Source organism: Gracilinanus agilis, chromosome 2 (assembly GCF_016433145.1).
Source record: "Gracilinanus agilis isolate LMUSP501 chromosome 2, AgileGrace, whole genome shotgun sequence".
NCBI lineage: Eukaryota > Metazoa > Chordata > Mammalia > Didelphimorphia > Didelphidae > Gracilinanus > Gracilinanus agilis.
Genome location: NC_058131.1, coordinates 641,406,771 through 641,426,465, shown reverse-complemented (window position 1 = coordinate 641,426,465; position 19,695 = coordinate 641,406,771). Strand labels below are relative to the sequence as shown.

Genomic DNA, 19,695 nt, shown 5'->3' with positions numbered 1-19,695 from the left:
AAGGAGGAGATTTTTCAACATTGACAAGGGAAATAATACATTTTCTTTGAGAGTTGTAAAGACACTATTCAAATTTTTCCCAGGCTCCACAAAAATACCTCACCAACATACTTTTTTTTTGGTTAATCTAACAAAGGTCCAATCTGAGAATGATTATTTGCTTCAATTAATGAGATGCCTGTACTCAGCAAACACCCTTCTTTTCTCCAAGTTTCCTGGACTTGCCTAATATACACTTAAGTTTTTTTCCCTAAGGCAACTAACAACAGGTTAAAAAAAATACTTTCTGGAAGTCAAATCCCTTTAGTTTATTGCTTAATTAATTGAATAACTTTTAAGGAATTAGTTATGTTTCGATTTTTTCTCTGATTCTATTAACTGCTGACTGATTTTTCCACAGAGATTATATTGAGAGATTTCTTATTTTATGTGTATACCTTAAATTTGTATAATGTTAAAAATTATATAATTTTCTGTGTATAACTTCTTAGAAGTACAAAAACCTAATTTATGGGAGTAAGCGTCTGGGGATTTACAGTCTTATTAGATGTGCAAATAGTTTTAACCTACAGTCATTTAAAAATATATATATTTATATATATATATATATATATATATCAGAACAGGTGGAGACTACATCATGTGTCTATTTTAGAGGCTGACAAAGCTGTGAAGTACAAGTCCATCATTTGATATTTTTGTATTACTTATGTCCTTCTTAAAATATGTAACTAATCACATTATCTGTTGTCTTTATATAATTTTCATCTTTCCCCCACTTTTTTTTTTGTGCAGACTCCAACACATTATAATTACACTTAAAAAACATGCATTACACACTGATATGAAATAAAGGAATTTTAGAATAAGACTCCCTAAAATTGTGTAATTATTTGGTAGAAAAATAGCCAACTAAATATGATTAAGTAATGTTTAGAACAGCATAAATTTAAGTAGCTAAGAAATCAGGTACGTATAAAAATGTGTTTAAGGCTATGCTTCTTGGCAGAAAACACAGAAATAACTAAGTTTTCTATCTGTGGTTAAAAAAAAGTTCCCTAATGGTTGAATAAAAAATTATTTTCAACTCTGAAATGCTATTTTAATTACTGGCCAGGCTATGACAAATTTATGCTGAATTTTCTAATACAAGAGGGGAGTCACTCAATTGAACTCAGCAGCAAAGCAAAAATAATTTCTTCAGTTTAATTTACTCAATTCAAGAGGGCTTTGTTGGGCAAGGGTAAAAATCTATTTCCGAGTATTCAAAGTCAAATAAATTCCCCTTCTCCCAGTCTGCTTGTTTAAATTTGCTTGTAAACCCTCCCAAAGAACCACCAGAACAAATGAAAGCCTAAAAATATTGCTATTAATTTTCTAACAAAGTCAGAATGAACAATTTCTTAAATCAGAAAGTTTTATCAAAGATATGTTAAAAAGGACTTAGCCTTTTATATACTGTAAAATATATTAAGATTTTAGCTATGTTATTACTAATACTAAGGAGTTGATTCAGAAAATTTACAAGCTACATTTTACTGGAAATTTTAGTATACATACAGTGCATTAGACTGTTTAACACACAAACTGCTTAGGTCAAATTTCTAAAGCAGATAGTTTAATCTTGAAGTTTCCTCCCCACCTATCTGATTAAAAAACAAGTCAACTTGTTTTCTAATTTATTGATATAACTTTGCTTCTGAAGTAATATTCCTCTTTTTTGAGCATCAATGTAATTTTTTAACTTACTCGAATGGTGGCTGTAGATGAAATGATACAAGAATTACAATAAAATACAACTCTTGACTTGAAAACTGATCTGAAATGAATGGAAGATAACAAAGAATGTATATCTACAAAAGCTATAAAATCAAGTATGCTATTTTAGCTCTAAATGCAATAAAACTTAATTTTTTCCTAAGTGGTTTTTTTTTTCCTATATAAGGCAAAAGTCCTATTTTCTTTGATTATTAAAGGATCTAAAATAAAATCCCCATAACCATTGATTTTGGTTAGTCTGCTCATCTGCCATACTGCATTACCTTTGTTTTTAAAAATACTGTTTGGAAATGTGACAGCTGACAAAAAATGTTAATATACAATTTTCTCCGAGACTCTTGAAAACCACAAAATGTCTAATTGTCATAACGACTACAAATTCTAACATTTAATGTTAAAGTCATCGTAACTCTTTGCATGCCACAACGACACATACCTAAGGCCAACTTTTTTCAAAGTGTACTCTAACTTGAATAAAATCAAATAGGGAGACATACAAAATGGGTAACACAATGTTGCTTCACGTCACAGCTCCTGCTTGTCCATAAGGCATTATGGAGGGAGTAATAACTTCACTTATACACTGACTTTGTAAATGTGATCAGCTGCCAATGCCCTGATATATTTATGAATCTCACTTCAGTTTTCATATGTTACATAAAATTGCACCCAGGAGGCCAACAAAGGCCTTCCAGAGCTACTGGTAGATTCTATTTAGACAACTAAAAATGACTATAATTATATTGTATTTTAATGTTATCTGAAGAATAATTAACATTCACTGAAAAAAAGGACTCTTACACAATATCATGAGGAAACTCTACTTGTACACATGGGAATTTTGAACAAGAACAAGACAGTGGCATGGTAACCACTTTTCTAAGTATATTTTTAATACAAAATAATTCCAAGATATAATCATTAAGTTCTCATACAGTACTATTATTTTAAACAATAATCAATAAAATAGTAAATATGTGAAAACTGTAACACCACAAAGACTGAGCACTGCCATTTCCTAGTGTAATCAACATTGGTATTAGTATAGTCTTGGAATAGGCAAGCAAAAAAGTCAGCAGATTGAATCTTGATGATACACTGGACTGGTTTCAGCTATGACTTGCAAATGCAATGGTTGGACAGTACAGGTATCTTATGCAGAGATTTCAGTAGCAGAATGGCACTTGGTTTGTTCTCAATAGAAATGACAAAGATGCAGTTGACAATTTAAAGAAAGACAATGTTCTTATTTGCATGCTGAAATTCTAGTTGTGACTCCCTAGTCCAGCACATCCATTCATTGTGCAATCTGTCGATGGGTAAACAAATAGTGCAGGATTCCTCTTGGTGGGATCTATGCCCTTTGGTTTAACCAAAATCAATTCTTGGTCGATACTGCAATACCATGGGGTAAGACTACAAAATAAAAATCAGATAATAAGCAATTTATAGTTTAGATTTATATAAAGTACAAATTATATAGCTTATTAAAGACATCTATTTAAAGATCTTGAGAATTTAAATCATAAATTATAATTTACTTACTAGATCTCCTAGTAGTAGTAATTATGAGTTAAAATTAGGAATATTCTTACTAATTTTTTTTTACTTCATTAGTTTCATTTTTCAGATGTTTACCTCCTATTCATTAATTACTTTTCAAAAATGGCAGGGGGTTAAGAGTTTTCAATAATTGTTTTAATTTAGGTAAGCTTGGATTCCCTCTATGAAATACTTTACAGTACTAGGCAAAAGTCTACTTGGGACAATTCAGGTGTAAGACAAGTTTCAATTAACCACTTTTCCCCTTCCTCTATGATTAGGAATAAGAGTAGGGCTTCCACAATAAAAAAAACTTTTAGTTAAAATTCTGGTTTTTAATTTTAAGTTTTCTTTGTTGGATATTTACTTTCTTTCTCCTCCCACCTCTAGCACTTAGGAAGCACTATAATAACTATTAATGGTTTAATATTATACCTTCTTAGGTATTTTTTTAAAAGTAAAGTAGTATCTAGTTTCAAAATGTTTCAAAAAAAGATTATGTCTAATTATATAAAAGTAGTCAGAGAAAAGTGTACAATAAAGAAAAGTGTCAGGTAATCTAAAGGAGGCCAGGTAAGTCATTTATGAATACAGCATATACTTACCTCCTCTATCTCAAACCACCTTTGGATTCTGCACAATATAGGCAAATTAGATAAAGGACTTAAAAATTGTCTGTTTTATGCCAAAAATAGACCCCATTACCTACATATAGCCCTCTCTTTTGCCCTAAATTCTTCTCTAACCTTATGGAGTTCTTTTTCAATTTAGTTTGCTCTTCAAAATGATCATTTCTAGATCTGCTTTCTTCCTGTCTCTGAAGAATCAGGGCAGTTTAAACAATTAAAAAGGTTCTCGGGGAACAAAAAAGATAAGATGGCAGCTACCCATTGACACGCCTTAAATCAAGCAACACCTCACTAGAGTGTATTAAATTGCAAATAGACATTATAGAAATGATTCTATAAGTGAGATCTAACAATTTCTTAAGACCAATAGTTTAAGTCCTCTGCTACAAGCTACAGAAAAATATAATTTAAGCAATAGAATATTTATTGATAATATAATAAATATTTCTGCAAAAAGATTAGGAATTTTGAGTTAAAATATCCTACCATTTAATTATGTGACCAGAGTTTTAGAGAATGTTATTTATTTTCCTACATAAATATTTTTACTTTTCATTTTCTATTGGACTTTAGGTTACCAGGGCTTATAAGAGAGCTGGACGTGTTATAAAAAAACTGGGTTTAACTTAGTTGCTTAATTGTATTTGACCTAGAAAAAGTCATGTAACCTCGTAAGGCCCCTGTTTCCTCATCAGCAAAATGAGGGACTTGAACTACTGTATATAACCTGGAAGGTTCCTTCTAACCTCACATTCTGAGAAAACACAGGTTCAATTTTTTAACTGAATCTGTTTGCCACAAATTATAAATACTGTTGGTAAAGCAAGGGAAGTCCAGTGGATGATCTTTAGGAATTTAGATTTGTAGATTTTCCTTGAAAAGGATCAACTTTAATTTATCCTTAAGGTTGTGGGTAGGAAATTGGAATGGAAGAGAAAAATAAAAAGCAATAGTGGTCTATACTCAAAAGGCTGACGAGGTACAAATCACTTGCCATGAGCCTCAAACTGAACACCAGGACAACAACAGCTAGAGAAGTGATTATTTAGAGATATAAATGAAATGACATGCATGAAACAGCATGTGTGAGTGGCCAATTACTATTATTTATCCATTCCTTCTTCAATCATAAGGTTAGATAGGAATAGGGAAAGGACAATTTTTAGCCACTTTTCCCCTAAAGATTTGTAAGATATAAAAATTAAGTTTACTTTTCTATCAGTTGGTAAAAATAATAACCCTCCAGTCCAAGACTTATACCCTGTCTGAATTAATGTCTTTATGGTGTTACTTTATTCATACATATAAACAATCACAAGTACTTTAAGATGAAAATGGAGGCTAAGGAAGAAAAATGATGATAAAAAACTGTTTTATCAAGAGCAGCAGGTATGACATGGAAAAAAATAACATAATTGGAGGAAACATCTAATAATTCAGTAAGAGAGAAGTGTTAGGAACAAAGAAAACTTGAAATTTTAACACAAGAAAACTCCATGATATATCACTAAGACTTGGCAGGATGGGACTCATTGAATGAAATATAATAGTGAATAATACACTTGATTAAAAAGAGACATCAGACTAAAGAGGAACTAAAATATGTTAAGAAGGCATATATTTGATGGAAGGCCAGGGGAAAAAAATAGTGGAAGAAGAGTATAAAATATATGATCAGAGCCTCTAAAAATAAAAATGTCTCCATAGAGCTGTGAGTCAAAACAAAATAAAAACCCAAAATAAGACTGATAATACAAACACGATGATTCTGATGAGAAAGAAATGCAAGAATCAAGGCTTATGTGCCCAGGGAGTTTGCTGAAGAACTCTAGTCTTAAAAGGATGTGAACAAAACCTTTAGGGAGGTATGGAGAGTCAAGGACAAATAAAAATCAGTGAAAGAATAATGTATGAATAATGCTGGAAAAGGCAAAATCTGAATGAGCTAATTCTACTTCATCTGCTTTAATCTCCCAAACTAAGTAAAATAACAGTTTCATGTATATTTTCAATGAGAAGCATAAGTTCAATTGGAATGTAGTATGCTATCAGTTGATTACATAAAGCTCAATTTCTCAAAACTCCTCCTTTGCTTTTATTTGGTTATCCATAAAGATTCCCACTGAATGACCTTCACCATTAGAAAACAAATGTGCTTAAAAGGGAACTGAAACTGATGATGAATGGGGAAACAATATAAGAGCAAATACTTTGTTTAAATGTATTGAAGTCATCTGATTCAGAGGAATTATAATTACAGATGTAATTGAAAGAACCACTAGCAAACTGTAAAACAATGAGACTGGTACCAGCAGAAGGAGAAATTGCAGAAGGTGGAACATGATGCTTATCCCCAGAAACATTCTAAAATGAACAGCATTTGCTCTCTAAGAAGCAGCACAATTTCATTAACAAGTCATGCCAAGCTAACCTCATCTTCCATTTGATAGCGCTAACTAGACTAAGACATCAGGGAAATGCTGTAGATGGAGTATATCTGGATTTAGCAAGGTGTCTGACAATCTATCTTGAAGGGTTGGAACAAGTGGATATAAGTAACAAGGTAAAGCTTAAAAGGAATAAATGTGAGTACTCTAGGTTAGAAATCAACTGCTCAAGTATCAGAGAGAAGGAGATGCGGCTAAATGGTAGTTCCTTTGTAAAAGGATATAGGTGCTCTGGTTGAGAATAAAGTCAGTATATAAACCAACCAATAATAAGAAAGTGTAACTCTGTTGCTAAAAATACTCATGTAACTTTGGGCCATGTTAAGCACAATGTCCCAAATGTGCAGTTAGCCCATAATTGGAACCCTTTAGGTAGAAGTAGGAAGAAAGTTGGCCATGAGGTTTCATTAGCTGATTGAAAATCTAGGATGTAAAAAGATGTTTTGGTGCCTATCTATTGTAGACAAACCAACGAACACTGTTCCAACAACTGCTGTTGGGGTTGAGTCTGTGCCTGTACATACTAATGATGGGCAATGTTGTATACGTTTTTGTTGAATTGTTTTTTAATCATGTCTGACTCTTTGTAACCTCATTTGGGAGTGTCTTGGCAAGGGTGCCAGAGTAGTTTGTTGTTTCCTCTCCAGCTCATTTAAACAGATAAGGAAACCGAGGCAAACAAGGTTAAATGACTTGCCTGGGGCCACACAGCTAGTAAATGTCTAAGGCCATATTTGAATTGGCACTCCATCCACAGTGCCATCTAGCTGCCCCCAGGTTTGGATATAAGACCCAGCAAGTAAGCCCCATTTCTTACTAGGTACCATTTATACTAGCCCTTATGAGTGTGTTCAAGGGTTAATTCTACCCCCCCCCCCCCGCCCACCAACCCCACTGGATTGTTATGAAAGATGTGATTTCAAGGTCCTTGGAAGAACTGGTTAGTTTTTGAATTCCCTATATATACATGTATTCTGCACCTGGCCAATATTACCGATAACAGAAGATAGAACATCAGGCCTAGGTTCTGTGGCCTCAGATACTTCCTAGCTATATGACTCTGGGTAAGTCACTTAGCCCCAATTGCTTAGTCTCTGTACCTCTTCTTTCTTAGAATTGATACCAAGACAGAAAGCAGGGTTTAAAAGGGAAAAAAGAAGACATATTTTGTTCCCTATGTCCCTTAGAGGATCCTGCTCACTTAGGATGGCTGAGCTTATCAGCGGGGTTAATATCTTAGAATAAAAATGAGTACTCTCTCTTCTCAGATTCTTTTTTGAATTACAACATTCTAAAGACTCCATACTTATATCCAAAAGAAGAGAACAAAACAAGAGAGATAAATCAGCTATCAAAAGTACTATGTGTTCAACCTTAAGATGGACATTGAAAAATGAAGGCATAAACCTGAAATAATCTGCATAGTGGGGGGACTAAAAGCAATATTGTAGAAGGAAGTAATGAAAGATTATACATGTTTAACTTGAAGAAGAGAAAACTTAATGGCTGTCATCAATTTGAAAGACTGTCAATTTGAAGAAGGATTACATTTTGGAATAGGGATTCTGCTTGGCTTTGGGGTAAAGATTTTGGATCAACATGAAAAAAGAATTTTATTATTTCCTGCCTTATGAGGAAGTAATTTCCTTGACACTGGAAGGGTTCAGTAAGAGGCAGGTGATCACTTGTCAAGATTGTTGTGTACTAGAAATTTGATCATAGGGTGAGAAGTTTGGCTAGATTTCTAAGATACTTCCTATCAGTTAAAACTACTAACATCCCTTTTGCTAAAGGAAGAAGTTCTTAGCAGGCAGTTAATTAAGCATTTGGGTTCAAGAACTTTTCAGTAACAAGAATAAAATGGAATAAGTGAGTTTTCTCAATGGAGCACAAGATAGGCACTGATTTTGAGTGAGGGACCCCCCAAACAAAAACAAAAACAAAAACCAAGAGGTGGTTAGTTAGCTAAAGTACTATAGAATAACAATCCCCAGGATTTGATAATTGGGAGATAAGGATAGGAACAATATTTTAAAGGATCATAGTTTTTTTTTTCCAGCATCTTTAAATCTGCTCTGAGGGAATAAAATTTTATCTGCTTGAAGTAGATTTAATGATAATAAAATGATCTCTGGAATTGAAAGGATGGAACACAAATGGTTACTTAAGAACTGAAATCTAAGAGGAGTAAGGAGAGCAAGTCCTTTGGTCTAGGTGAAGTACATTTTCAGAGTCTTGAAAGGACTGACAGATGTGATTGCTAAGCCAATTTCAGTGGATCATGGAAGACAGAAAAGATGTTACAGGGTCGATTTTTACAACAGAGAAGTGTTTAGAAGCTAAAGGACAAACTATAGATCACTTGATTATGATTTGGGTCCAATGATCACGACGACCTTGATTTCTGAAGGATTTCAGAACATTTTGTTAAAGGGATGATTAGTGAACATCTGGAAAGGAAAGGAGTGATGTTTTAATCAAGGACAGGCCATCTATTTCTTCTTCTTTCTGAAGGTTAACTAGACTGGTAAATCAAGGGGAAACTATAAGCTTAGTTTACCAAGATCTTAGCAAAGCAATGTCTGACAAGACCTCTGGTTGGTTTGTGGATAAGATGAGAGACAGACTTTAGGTGATAAAAACATTTAAGATATTGAACTAGGGGGCAGCTGGGTAGCTCAGTGGAGTGAGAGTCAGGCCTAGAGACAGGAGGTCCTAGGTTCAAACCCGGCCTCAGCCACTTCCCAGCTGTGTGACCCTGGGCAAGTCACTTGACCCCCACTGCCCACCCTTACCACTCTTCCACCTATGAGACAATACACCGAAGTACAAGGGTTAAAATAAAAAAAGATATTGAACTAGAAGAGTGATTGGACCCAAAAAGTCAGTTTTTGGGAGGCCCAGATGCACACAAGGCAGAAGACAAAAAGCTGAGAGGTTAAGATATTTTGCTTATTGACTGAGGGGGGATTCAGAAGGACCAACAATCTAAAACAAAGAAAAAATTTAAAGATATAGGTATAAATGAAAATTTTATACTTGTTAAAAAATCAATTTCTCAAATACAAGATGGGAATAGGCCTGAATAGCTAATAAACTTCATGTACAAGATTGGAGTGTTTTAAAGGCCTTGTGTGATGATCTAAGTGCAAAAAATAATGCAACCTCAAATCCTATTAAGAGAGGCACAGTACCCAGAAGCCTGGAAATGATAGTGTGTCCTGCAGTAAGTTCAGACTACCTCTGGAGTATTATATTTACTGGGGATGGCCACAGGAGGGGTACTAAACAAACTGGAATGCCCAGAAGAGAGCAACCAGGATGGTGAGAGGCCTCAATACCATAACAATAAGGCAACTAGTTGAAAGAAGCAGGGATGTTTAGCTTTGACAAGAGAAGATTTAATGGAAATATATTGGCATTTAAAGATGTGAAGAAATGTCATGCTGAATGGGGATTAAATTTGTCATGCTTGCCTTCAGAAGGTAGAACTAGAAACAGCGGGTGGCAGTTGCAAAAAGGGCAAATTTAGGCTCATTATAAGCTACCTAAAGCAATGTACTGTTTTAGTAGGTATTCTATACTGTCCTACTGGAGGGTTTCAAATGAAGGCCGGATAACAATGTTGCAGGGATGTTGTAGAGATTCTCATTGTGATATACTCAATGGCCTCTGAGATCCCTTCCAACTATGAATGACTAGAATTTATGTCTGTCTGATATTTTGTGTTTTCAGTAAACTGTGCATGATGCACGATTCAGAAAAGTGTATAAAACTTACAGAATGCTTGCCAAGAGATATAACATACAGAAATAGTTTGTATAGATTGAAGCTAGTTACTAGTAAAATACATTTATTTCATTTGATAGCCTTAAAACTTATTTGCGATTTTAAAAACTTTAATTTTGTTGTAATTGTATAGAAATTAAATACAACGATTTGAAATGGTTGTTACCTCAACATTGATTTTATAACCCAGATAGTTATCAGGATTACAAAGCTATAAATCTCAGACAATGGTCCTTATCAGAGAGATAATCACATATCCTTAAAAGGCAATAACATGTACAGTCGTGAGTGCCTCTTACCTGATAAAAAGGGCCATCCTGTGAGCAGACTTGCGAAGCTGAGCAGTTCAGACACCGAAACTGCGGAGGAGATGAACTGATCAGATAAGAGGCATCCACAACTGGACACATATTTACAACTAATCATTTAAAATGTTTTAACTTCCAACATTAGACAGATATAACTCAGTTTAAGTATGTGCTTTCTAAAATATGTTATTTCTCTTTGAAAATAAAAATTAATTTTAGAATTCAAAGTAATTTGGCCCAGGGATTCTAATTTGTCTTACACATTTACTAAATGCAATTTCAAAATTACTAGGGAAGGCAGAATGAGATCACAGAGGAAGGCATGGAGTCAGAGGAATTCATTCCATGCCCTGATGCTGACACAAATATTGGCTATGTGTGACCCTGGGAAAGTTACTTAAGCTTTTAAGTGCCCTAGGCAACTCTCTAAGATGGCCTCACAACTGAACTCCAATAGGGAGTGTCTTCACTGCGAATTTCATACTCCAGTGAAATCACAGGTCTACTCAAAACAGTATGTTATCACAGGACATCTTCTGCTAATTCATCCTACTGATCCCTCTGGAAAATCCTGCTAGGAGAATCTTACTTCCTGCATTTCTACTCTACCAAGCCTCCTTTTCATCTACTTTATGATTTTCAAAATGGACTTGATCATATCATTATCTGATAGTCTTGGTAGATCCAAGCCCATGGGAAGGTATGGTTGCACTGCTCAGTCATACCAAGAACTTCACATAGATCAATTTTCAAGATTGGGAACAAAATTTTGCACATGTTTAGATTGGCTTTTGGTATCTGAAAAATAGGCTTGAACATCATAAGTGATTTTCCTATTAAATAACCACCCATCAGTAGATCATCCACTCAAAAATAAAAACTGAACCCCGTCATGACTTTGCTGTCTACACAATAGATCTTAAATCTTTTCTTAACTATAAATGGAAATTATTTCAATGGGATTATAATAATAAAATAAGTATTCTAAACATTAAAAATAACTATCCAATGGGCAGTATATGTCTATATATCTCCAATAAGAAATAAAATACTCAATAAAACTAAACATTTTTAGGAATAAAGAATTTTGAAAGAATTTTATCATCAGAGTATATAACTTTTGGGAAGGTTGAGGAAGGAATAAAATATAATTGTGATATGTTAAATTTATTTTATCTTTAGAGAATGAATTATTCAAAGGACTTCAGGGAAAGAGACTTTATAGTTATTATCTGGTCACAAATCATACATTTACCTCAGAAAAGCCTTCCATGTGTGGCACTGCTAGTCTCATGGTCACTTTCCTTGCTAACCACTGCTTCCTGGGGAGCCTTTCCATGCCCTTACTTATAATTTTATTTCTGTTATAGCATTATGACTTTTTTTCATATATTTCTACGTCATCACCTTGGCTAAGTGTAGCAGTTAATAATAGCAAGCTTTTATGTGGGGTAGGTCAGGTGGGAGGACAGAAGGGTAAAGGAAGAAATTATTTCCCTAAGTGATCGTTCAAACCTATCATTTATGTTCTCTGTACAAGAGTTAGTCCTTTTCTCCTTCCTTTATTCAGAGGACAGAGGTATAGTTGAATCAAGAAGACTTTTTTGCTTTCTCTTGAAAACTTTATCGCTTCCTGATAGTGCAAGTAAGGTAACTAAAAAGAAGCCAGGCATCAAATGGAGCATAAGTGTCTAAAAATCATCACCTAAGTGGGCAAGATGCAGTGAATTTAAGTACTTCTATTATTATGTGAAAACTGATTCCTAGTCATTTTAGGCATTCGGTTTGGTATAGTATTATTTTCAATTGGGTATCCATTTTCATTCTTTCATCAGCTATTACTAGAAAGTACTAGTACTACTATGGATGGTTAAAAGTAATTCATCCACAGAAGTAGTAAGCTCTTATATATTGGGAAATAAATGGATTTGAGGAAAAAGTGCTGCTTTGGTAAATGAGAAAAAAATAGCAGGAGAGACTATGGAGAAAAAAACTGTGGTGGTTTCAGAGGGGGTTAAAAATTTACTCAGGAATAGTGGTGTAAACAAGTAGAAATAGATCTCTGCTGACTGTATAATTGACTTAGAAAACTTCAAATTTATATTAGCTATAGCATATTATATTTTTATTTATTTTCTTACATGTTCCCAATCACATTTTAAGAGTTTTGGTATCTCTGCTTATGACTAGATTCATTGAAGTTACCGTGTGTGTTATTTGGCGTCTATTGAATTTGTATTCCTTTTCTGACCCCTCAATTCTGCCCCCTCCCTATAATCTCCTCTGGTTGGCTATGAGTTAAGGACACTTCTGAAATTTGCTTGTGATTACTTTAAGCTTCATGAAATTCAAAAAGAACAAAAACACTTTAAGGTGCCCACAAGCATTTCCAATTACTTTAAGACATTTAAAATGTTATTCATTTCTATCAAATGCTAAATTTTAACATTTCCCCCCCCTCAAAACCAAACCAATAGAGAGCATAAATTGTTTCTTCTAAAAGTTCTTGAAGTACAGGGCAGCTGGGTAGATTGAGAGCCAGGCCTAGAGACGGGAGGTCCTAGGTTCAAATCCGGCCTCAGACACTTCCCAGCTGTGTGACCCTGGGCAAGTCATTTGACCCCTATTGCCTACCCTTACCACTCTTCCACCTATAAGTCAATACACAGAAGTTAAGGGTTTAAAAAAAAAAAGTTCTTGAAGTACATCCCATGATATTTCCCCTCTTTTCAGAAAGAAAAGGTAGCTAATATAAAGTAAAATGGAAACTGGAAATACCTCCCCCCCCCCCCAATCCAATAAAATGGATTTAACAGTAGGAGATAGGAATTTGGAGATCAGGATTTCTGGGGGAGATAAGTGTGACAACTCTCAATGTCAGAAAGGTATTAGAGTTACCAAAATACAGCATTAGGCAACAGAATGAGGAAGAACCAGAGCAAGTTTTCAACATTTATTTCTCTTTCTTCCTATAATTCAGTTCTCTGTTTTGCTTTACGTGAAATTCACTCACTATATGATTCACTTATATTTTTGGTCATAAGGAGTCACTGTTTCAGTTACATGAAAAAAATTCTTGCAATGAGGCTAAGCTATGGAATTTAAATGAAATTTATTGGTTTTTTTTTCTGTAGAATGGAGGGTTATATTGAATTTTGTTTTATAACCCATAGCTTCTCTTTATCAATTCAGTCAGAAGAGTGGCAAGAGCTAGGCAATCAAGGTTAAATGACATGCCTAAGGTCACAAATCTAGGAAGTGTCTGAGGCCAGATTTGAACCTAGAACCTCCCATCTCCAAGCCTAGCACTCTACCCACTGTGCTCCCCAGGTATTGTTATTTTGGGGGTTAGATCAGTTATAGATTATAGATATAATAGCCTGTTTATAGACTATAGACAGATTTAGTTGTTGGGGTTGGTGGTTGAGAGTTGGGTGGACCAGTAGTTGAAGAAATAGAAGATTGTTCTCCAGTCAAGTTAAGTCTTATTTATTTATATTGACTTCTATAGGAACAGTGATAGGAAAGGACATTGGAGATACTGAAATTGGAACGTGTGTGTTTTTAAAGAAGGCTATAGTGTTAATGCTCGCTCTAGACATTCATACAAACTATACTGTCTACCACTGCATACTTGGTTGGGTCAGCACTATGGACTTTCTTTGAGGATGCAAACTCTCTAAAAGGAAGAGGGTCTTGGCTGGATAGAATGAAAGCCCTACTCACTATGTCAGAGTTTCATAGTAAAATGATTTTTCAATGTGGAAAATGGAATTACATTATTAATGTAGCCAGATGTGATCTCAAACTAAATGGAAGAATAAAAGATAGTGTGCTACAATGGAAAGAACTTTAGTTCTGGGTTCAAATTCTAATCCAGCTATTTCCAACTACATTCTGTGACCTTGAGATAGTCAATTTATGTGTCTGGGGCTCAAATTTGCCACCTAAAAATGAAACTGTCACACTAGATAATTTCTAGCATCATTTTCCGTTTTTAAACCTCCAAAATCCTAGGAATTTTTGTTATCTGTACCATGCTATCCTTGCTAAACAACAGTTTTGAAGCCCTAGGCAGATTTACTGACCTTTCTGGACTTAGTTGCCCCGCACCTTTTAAAATTAGGATCCTCTATTTAACTGCAGGCAGGGAAACATGCACATGAACTGTTTGTATCCTTTATCTTTAAGAATTAAGAGGCTAGGAATGTATTCCATTTTTGTAATAAATTAATTTTATCTTATCAGAGAATCACCTGGTACAAAGAAGTAGTTCATTAACTGATATTTTGAAAGATACTTAAGAAAGTTGAAAGGGACACTTCCAATTCTGAGCTCATTCCTTTAAAACTGGTAGGAACAAAATGATTGTTGTTTCTTAAAACAAACTTTTCATTAACAATTAAGGTAAGTTATTCTTAGAAATTGTAACTAAAAGAGAACAAAACTTAATGTTAATGGGAATAAAGAGGATGTTAATGGGAATAAAGAGCCAGTTACTTATCCTTTATAAATGATCCAATTAAAGAGATACTCAAAATAAATATAACTACCACTCACATTTATATAGTATTTTATGGTTTATAAAACTCATTTGCTTAATATATCCTTGTAAAATTGAGTGAGCTCATTTTTATTAATTCTTTTTTTGAAGAGAAAAATCTAAGTAGTTATCATGCTAGCATAGTAGAATGGAAAATGTACTTGGGTTCAAATGCACTTAATACATTTGTGACCTTGGGAAAGCTTTTTTTAGGCCTCAATTTCCTAACCTGTAAAATGAGAGCACTGGCAACATTTAAGATCTTTTTCATCACTAAATTTATGATCCTATGAATGGCTCAGAATTTCAAAAACTACAACTATAAATAAGTTGGATAGATTGGCATGAGAATTACTGAGACAACCCAGGAAGTGAAATAAATTCTTGGGCTGTGCTTTTTGGAGAATGGCTATAGAAACCAAGAAGATGGAGGTGGAAGGCAGATGTTTCTAGGCAGAAAACTACAAGCTTGATATAACTGCATAAATTAATTTCTTTTTAAAAAATAATAAGCTAGAATAGACTAGGGTAGAGGTATATTCTTTAGGGAGGAAATTTTATTCAGCCCAAATCAAGAAAGAGGCATTGAATTGATTCAGTAAATATATCACTTCTTGAAGATAGGGCTATCTTTTGATTTTATTTCTTATCAATCAACTTATATGTTTGTTGAACTGAACTGAAATTGAATGGACTAAATCAACAGAAGAGTCAATAAGGTAGGTTGAGGCAGTGTAAAGAATCAGAAGACTTTAGTATAAATACTAATTTGGCAATGGTCAATTAACTGTATATAACTCTGGGCAAGTCACTTAACCTGTCAAAGTTTCAGATACCTCATCTATAAAATAAGGAGGTTGGTTTGGATCTGGATGACTTTTTAAAGTCCTTAGTGTTAAAGCATGATGAGGGAAGGTGCCAACACAGAAGTAGAGAGTTAAAAATCAGTATTGATGAGATGTCTATGATTTACTGTCTTAAAGTGTTTACCTGCTTTTGCTCAAGATTCATTTGGGAAAGGTACCATGTTTGTGTTCATGCACTTTTGTCACTAAACAGAGTTCATAATGGTACAAGCATTTGGGAATGGCATTTCAAATAATCTAGCAAAATTTATTTGTAATTTTGTGAAATTCTGCTTTGATTTAAGGCTGAAAAGCAATATTTTCTCTGGGTTTAAATAAAATCTGTCTTCTTACTTAACCTCTCTGCTTTTCTTTCCCTTCTTGCATTGCTACCTTTCCTTTTTTCTTCTATCCCTAAGCTTTTTACTCTTCTCAATTCCTTTTCTTTACTTCCAGCCTCCCTCTCCAGCACTGCCTCTTTTCATGTAGGTCTTATTTAGCTACAGCAACAAGCTAGAAGTTGTCAACTAGATGAAGGGCATATTGGTAAATGCTAGCTAGTCTACGTATATTCAATGGTCAAACAATGCACACCCAAACTTGGCCAGGTGTGCAATGCAAACTATTAATACCACAGGGAAAGTAACTAAATGCATGTTCTGCTTTGATTGATGGCATCATTCCAGAAAGATCATTCTTTAAGTTTGCTCTTTGTCCTAATAAGATGTGAAGAACACATCATCACTTAAAGGCAGGGCTTTTTCCATACCTGATCTTTGGGCAGTCTTAATATTTACTAATTTCCCTAACAACTCTGCACTTTAAAACTTTGGAAACATCTTTTCTCTCTCCTATTTAGGCCACCATTTAAAACAGGCTGAATCTTCCTTTATCCATGCTTTGTTGGAGAGTCCCAGACTTTCCTCAGTCTTCCAACTGGAATCATCCAACAGAGAGCTATGATAACTATAAGATGGAGTCCAACCTCTTCATTTTACAGATAAGAAAACTATGGGTCAGAGAGGTGTGATGCTGAGGTCATTGAGAGTTATCAGTGGCTTCTCATGAGTTAGGTCTTGAGAATGAATGGTTTCTTAAAGAAGGCAGCAGCATGATAAAGTGGAAGTGGTACTGACCTGGGAGCCAGGAGACCAGGGCTTGAGTCCTGACTCTTCCACTAGCTTGCTGTGTGTGACACTGGGCAAGTCACTTCCCTTCTCTGAGACTCAGTTTCCATATCTGTAAAATGCGGATAATAACACCTATAGTAACTACTTCCCAGGGTTTGTTGTGAAGAGCAAATGATTCAATGAATGTATGGCACTCTACAAACTTAAAAGTGATATATAATGTCAGCTGTTACTTATTTTTAGAGTGAATTAAGGACTTATCAGAGACTAAGGTTTGAGTCCAGTTGAACTCTACTGTCTCTCAGTTCTGAGATCCTGTTATTTTGTTTAAAATAATTTTCCAGATTATTCTATACAGGGCTGCTCTAATCTGAATATAAAGGTGTTTTGCTTTGGATTGTTTGCTGTTATGTAGCGACCTCTCCCCTCCTCTGGTATAATGAAAAGTGGGTTGAGCATTGAAAGAGCTATGTTCAAACTCTGGTTCTGGTGCTTACTACTTGTGTAAATAGTCTTGGGCAAGTCACTTAACCTAGTTTATTCTTAAATATTCTCATCTGTAAAATAGGTGAGTTAGGAAAGATGACTTCTAAGGTATATTCCAAATCAATTTTATAGTCTCTCCACTGAAGAGTAGAGCATTAACTTTATGTGCAGCCAAATCTTGGCTAACTTGAGTTTTTTGGGGTAGGGTTTTCTAGTTAGTTAAATTTCTAGATAACAAAAGTTAATGAAATTTTTATTTTAATTCCTGTTCAAATAAAAAATAAAACTTTTAAAAATGTGTTGGACTATTACAATGGCTGGTTGGTATGCCTGCCACAAGTCTCTCTTCCTTTTCTCAATCCATCTTCCATTCAGTTGCCAAAGTGATTTTTCTAACATGTAGGTCCAACTATGTCACATAACCCCACTCCCTACTCAATAATGGCTTCTTATCACTTCTATGATCAATTACATAACCTTCTGTTTGGCATTCAAAGCCCTTCATGACCTAGATTCAATCTACTCCACAATCCTCCCCCCCTCCTAGGCTTCTTAAACCTTATATTTTTTTAAGTGTTCTTTGATCCAGTGACATTGGCCTTCTTGTTTTTCCTGCAATGAGATAATCCATCTCTAAGGTCCATGTATTTTCAATGACTTTTTTCTATGCTTGGAATGCTCTCCTCCCTCATCTCTGCCTCCTGGTTTCCTTGAAATCCCAGTTAAAATCCCTCCTTCTATAGGAAGCCTTTCTCAACTGCTCTTAATTCTAGAGCCTTCCCTCTGTGGACTATTTTCCATGTTAATTAAATCGATATCTTGTTTGTTTGTACACAGTTGTTTTCAACAAAAATAGAAGCAATTAATTTTAAAAAGACTTTATATATGTTAAATATAACTATGAAGGACCACAAGAGAAGAATTTTGTTCAAGATATAATACAACATTTGCTCCTATGGAGATATAACAAAAAGGCAGACATGCAAGAGATGGAGAGCTAGCCTCAATGTCAGGAAGATCTAGGTTCCAAGTTCTGATATACAATGGTTATGAAATGCTAAGTAAATTACTTAGACTGAACTAGGTAGGTATTAAGAACCTGAGTTGCAAAGCAATTGCTGGACTGCATCAGTAGAGGGAGTTTTCTTTCTGTGAGTTCCCTGAAACAATGAAAGGTCCAGACCAAAAACAAACAAATAAAAAACAATAACAACCCCATCCCAACTAAATGTTATTAAGGAATCCTATATAAGATATGAAGATCACCATGAGGATAATTGGAAAAAGTTTATTATGAAAGTACATGTTTACATGTAAATTTGAAATTGCCTAGAGGTAGCAGCTACTTTAAAGAAAAAAGCCCAACCTGTTTTTCAATGAATTAATCCCCTCAATAGCATTTCTGACAAGTAATCATCTAGCTTTTGCACACACCAATCCAAAAAGATTCACTCCCTTGGCAATTCATTCTATTTTCGCTCAGCTCTCTGACTTTGTGTTGTACCAAGGTCTGTTGTCTTGTAATTTTCCTTTGTCAGACATTTATTTCTCCTCTTTGGAGACAAGCAAAATAAGTCTAACCTCTCAATACATAGCAGTGTTTTAAATATTTAATGAACATGGCCTTCCTTCTAAATCTTCTTTTCTCCAGGCTATCAATTTCTTCAATAAATCTTAACATGATATGATTTGGAATCATCTCACCATCCTAGTCACCATTCTCTGGACATGTTCCAGTTGGACAATGTCATTCCTGAAAGTATGATGCTCAAACTCAACAAAATAGTCTTAAATTTTATGGAATCTGAGCCAGGAGAGGGAGAAGTTAAAAGAGAGGGTGACTTACCTAATGATATGACTTTTAACCTAATTATTGATATTTTCTTAAGAATTTCTGAAGCCTTCTGCTTTCTTACATACATACTATATGTAAGAGAAACTTAATTTTGATGTGAAATTAATCAGTAAGAATGTGTTAATGGAAGGCTGCTTGAAAAAGGCAGGCACTGATGTGGAACTTTGGAGATGATAACATGCATGCAGAGCAGAGAAGGGAGGAGCATAGCTTTTTCTTACCTATTATTCGAATTACAACCCTAACAAAATCAACAAAAAGAAGATAGAACTTTGAAACTGAATAACTGAAGACTCCAATTTTCACAATGTTTCCTTAGAGGTTTTATATGAACCTCTTTAT

General features: G+C 34.5%; 1 protein-coding gene across 1 annotated transcript in view; it reads right to left on the bottom strand.

Moving 5' to 3' along the window:
• Positions 1-2,508: 2,508 nt before the first annotated feature.
• Positions 2,509-19,695, bottom strand: part of PCGF5 (polycomb group ring finger 5) — a 143,683-nt gene continuing 126,496 nt past the window's right edge. Inside the window, exons 11-12 of the mRNA XM_044665671.1 lie at positions 10,486-10,545; positions 2,509-3,195 (exon numbers count right to left, since the gene is read on the bottom strand). Of these exons, the coding sequence (XP_044521606.1) occupies positions 3,148-3,195; positions 10,486-10,545 (108 nt within the window). The 3' untranslated portion in view covers positions 2,509-3,147. The remainder of the gene's footprint in view (positions 3,196-10,485; positions 10,546-19,695) is intronic.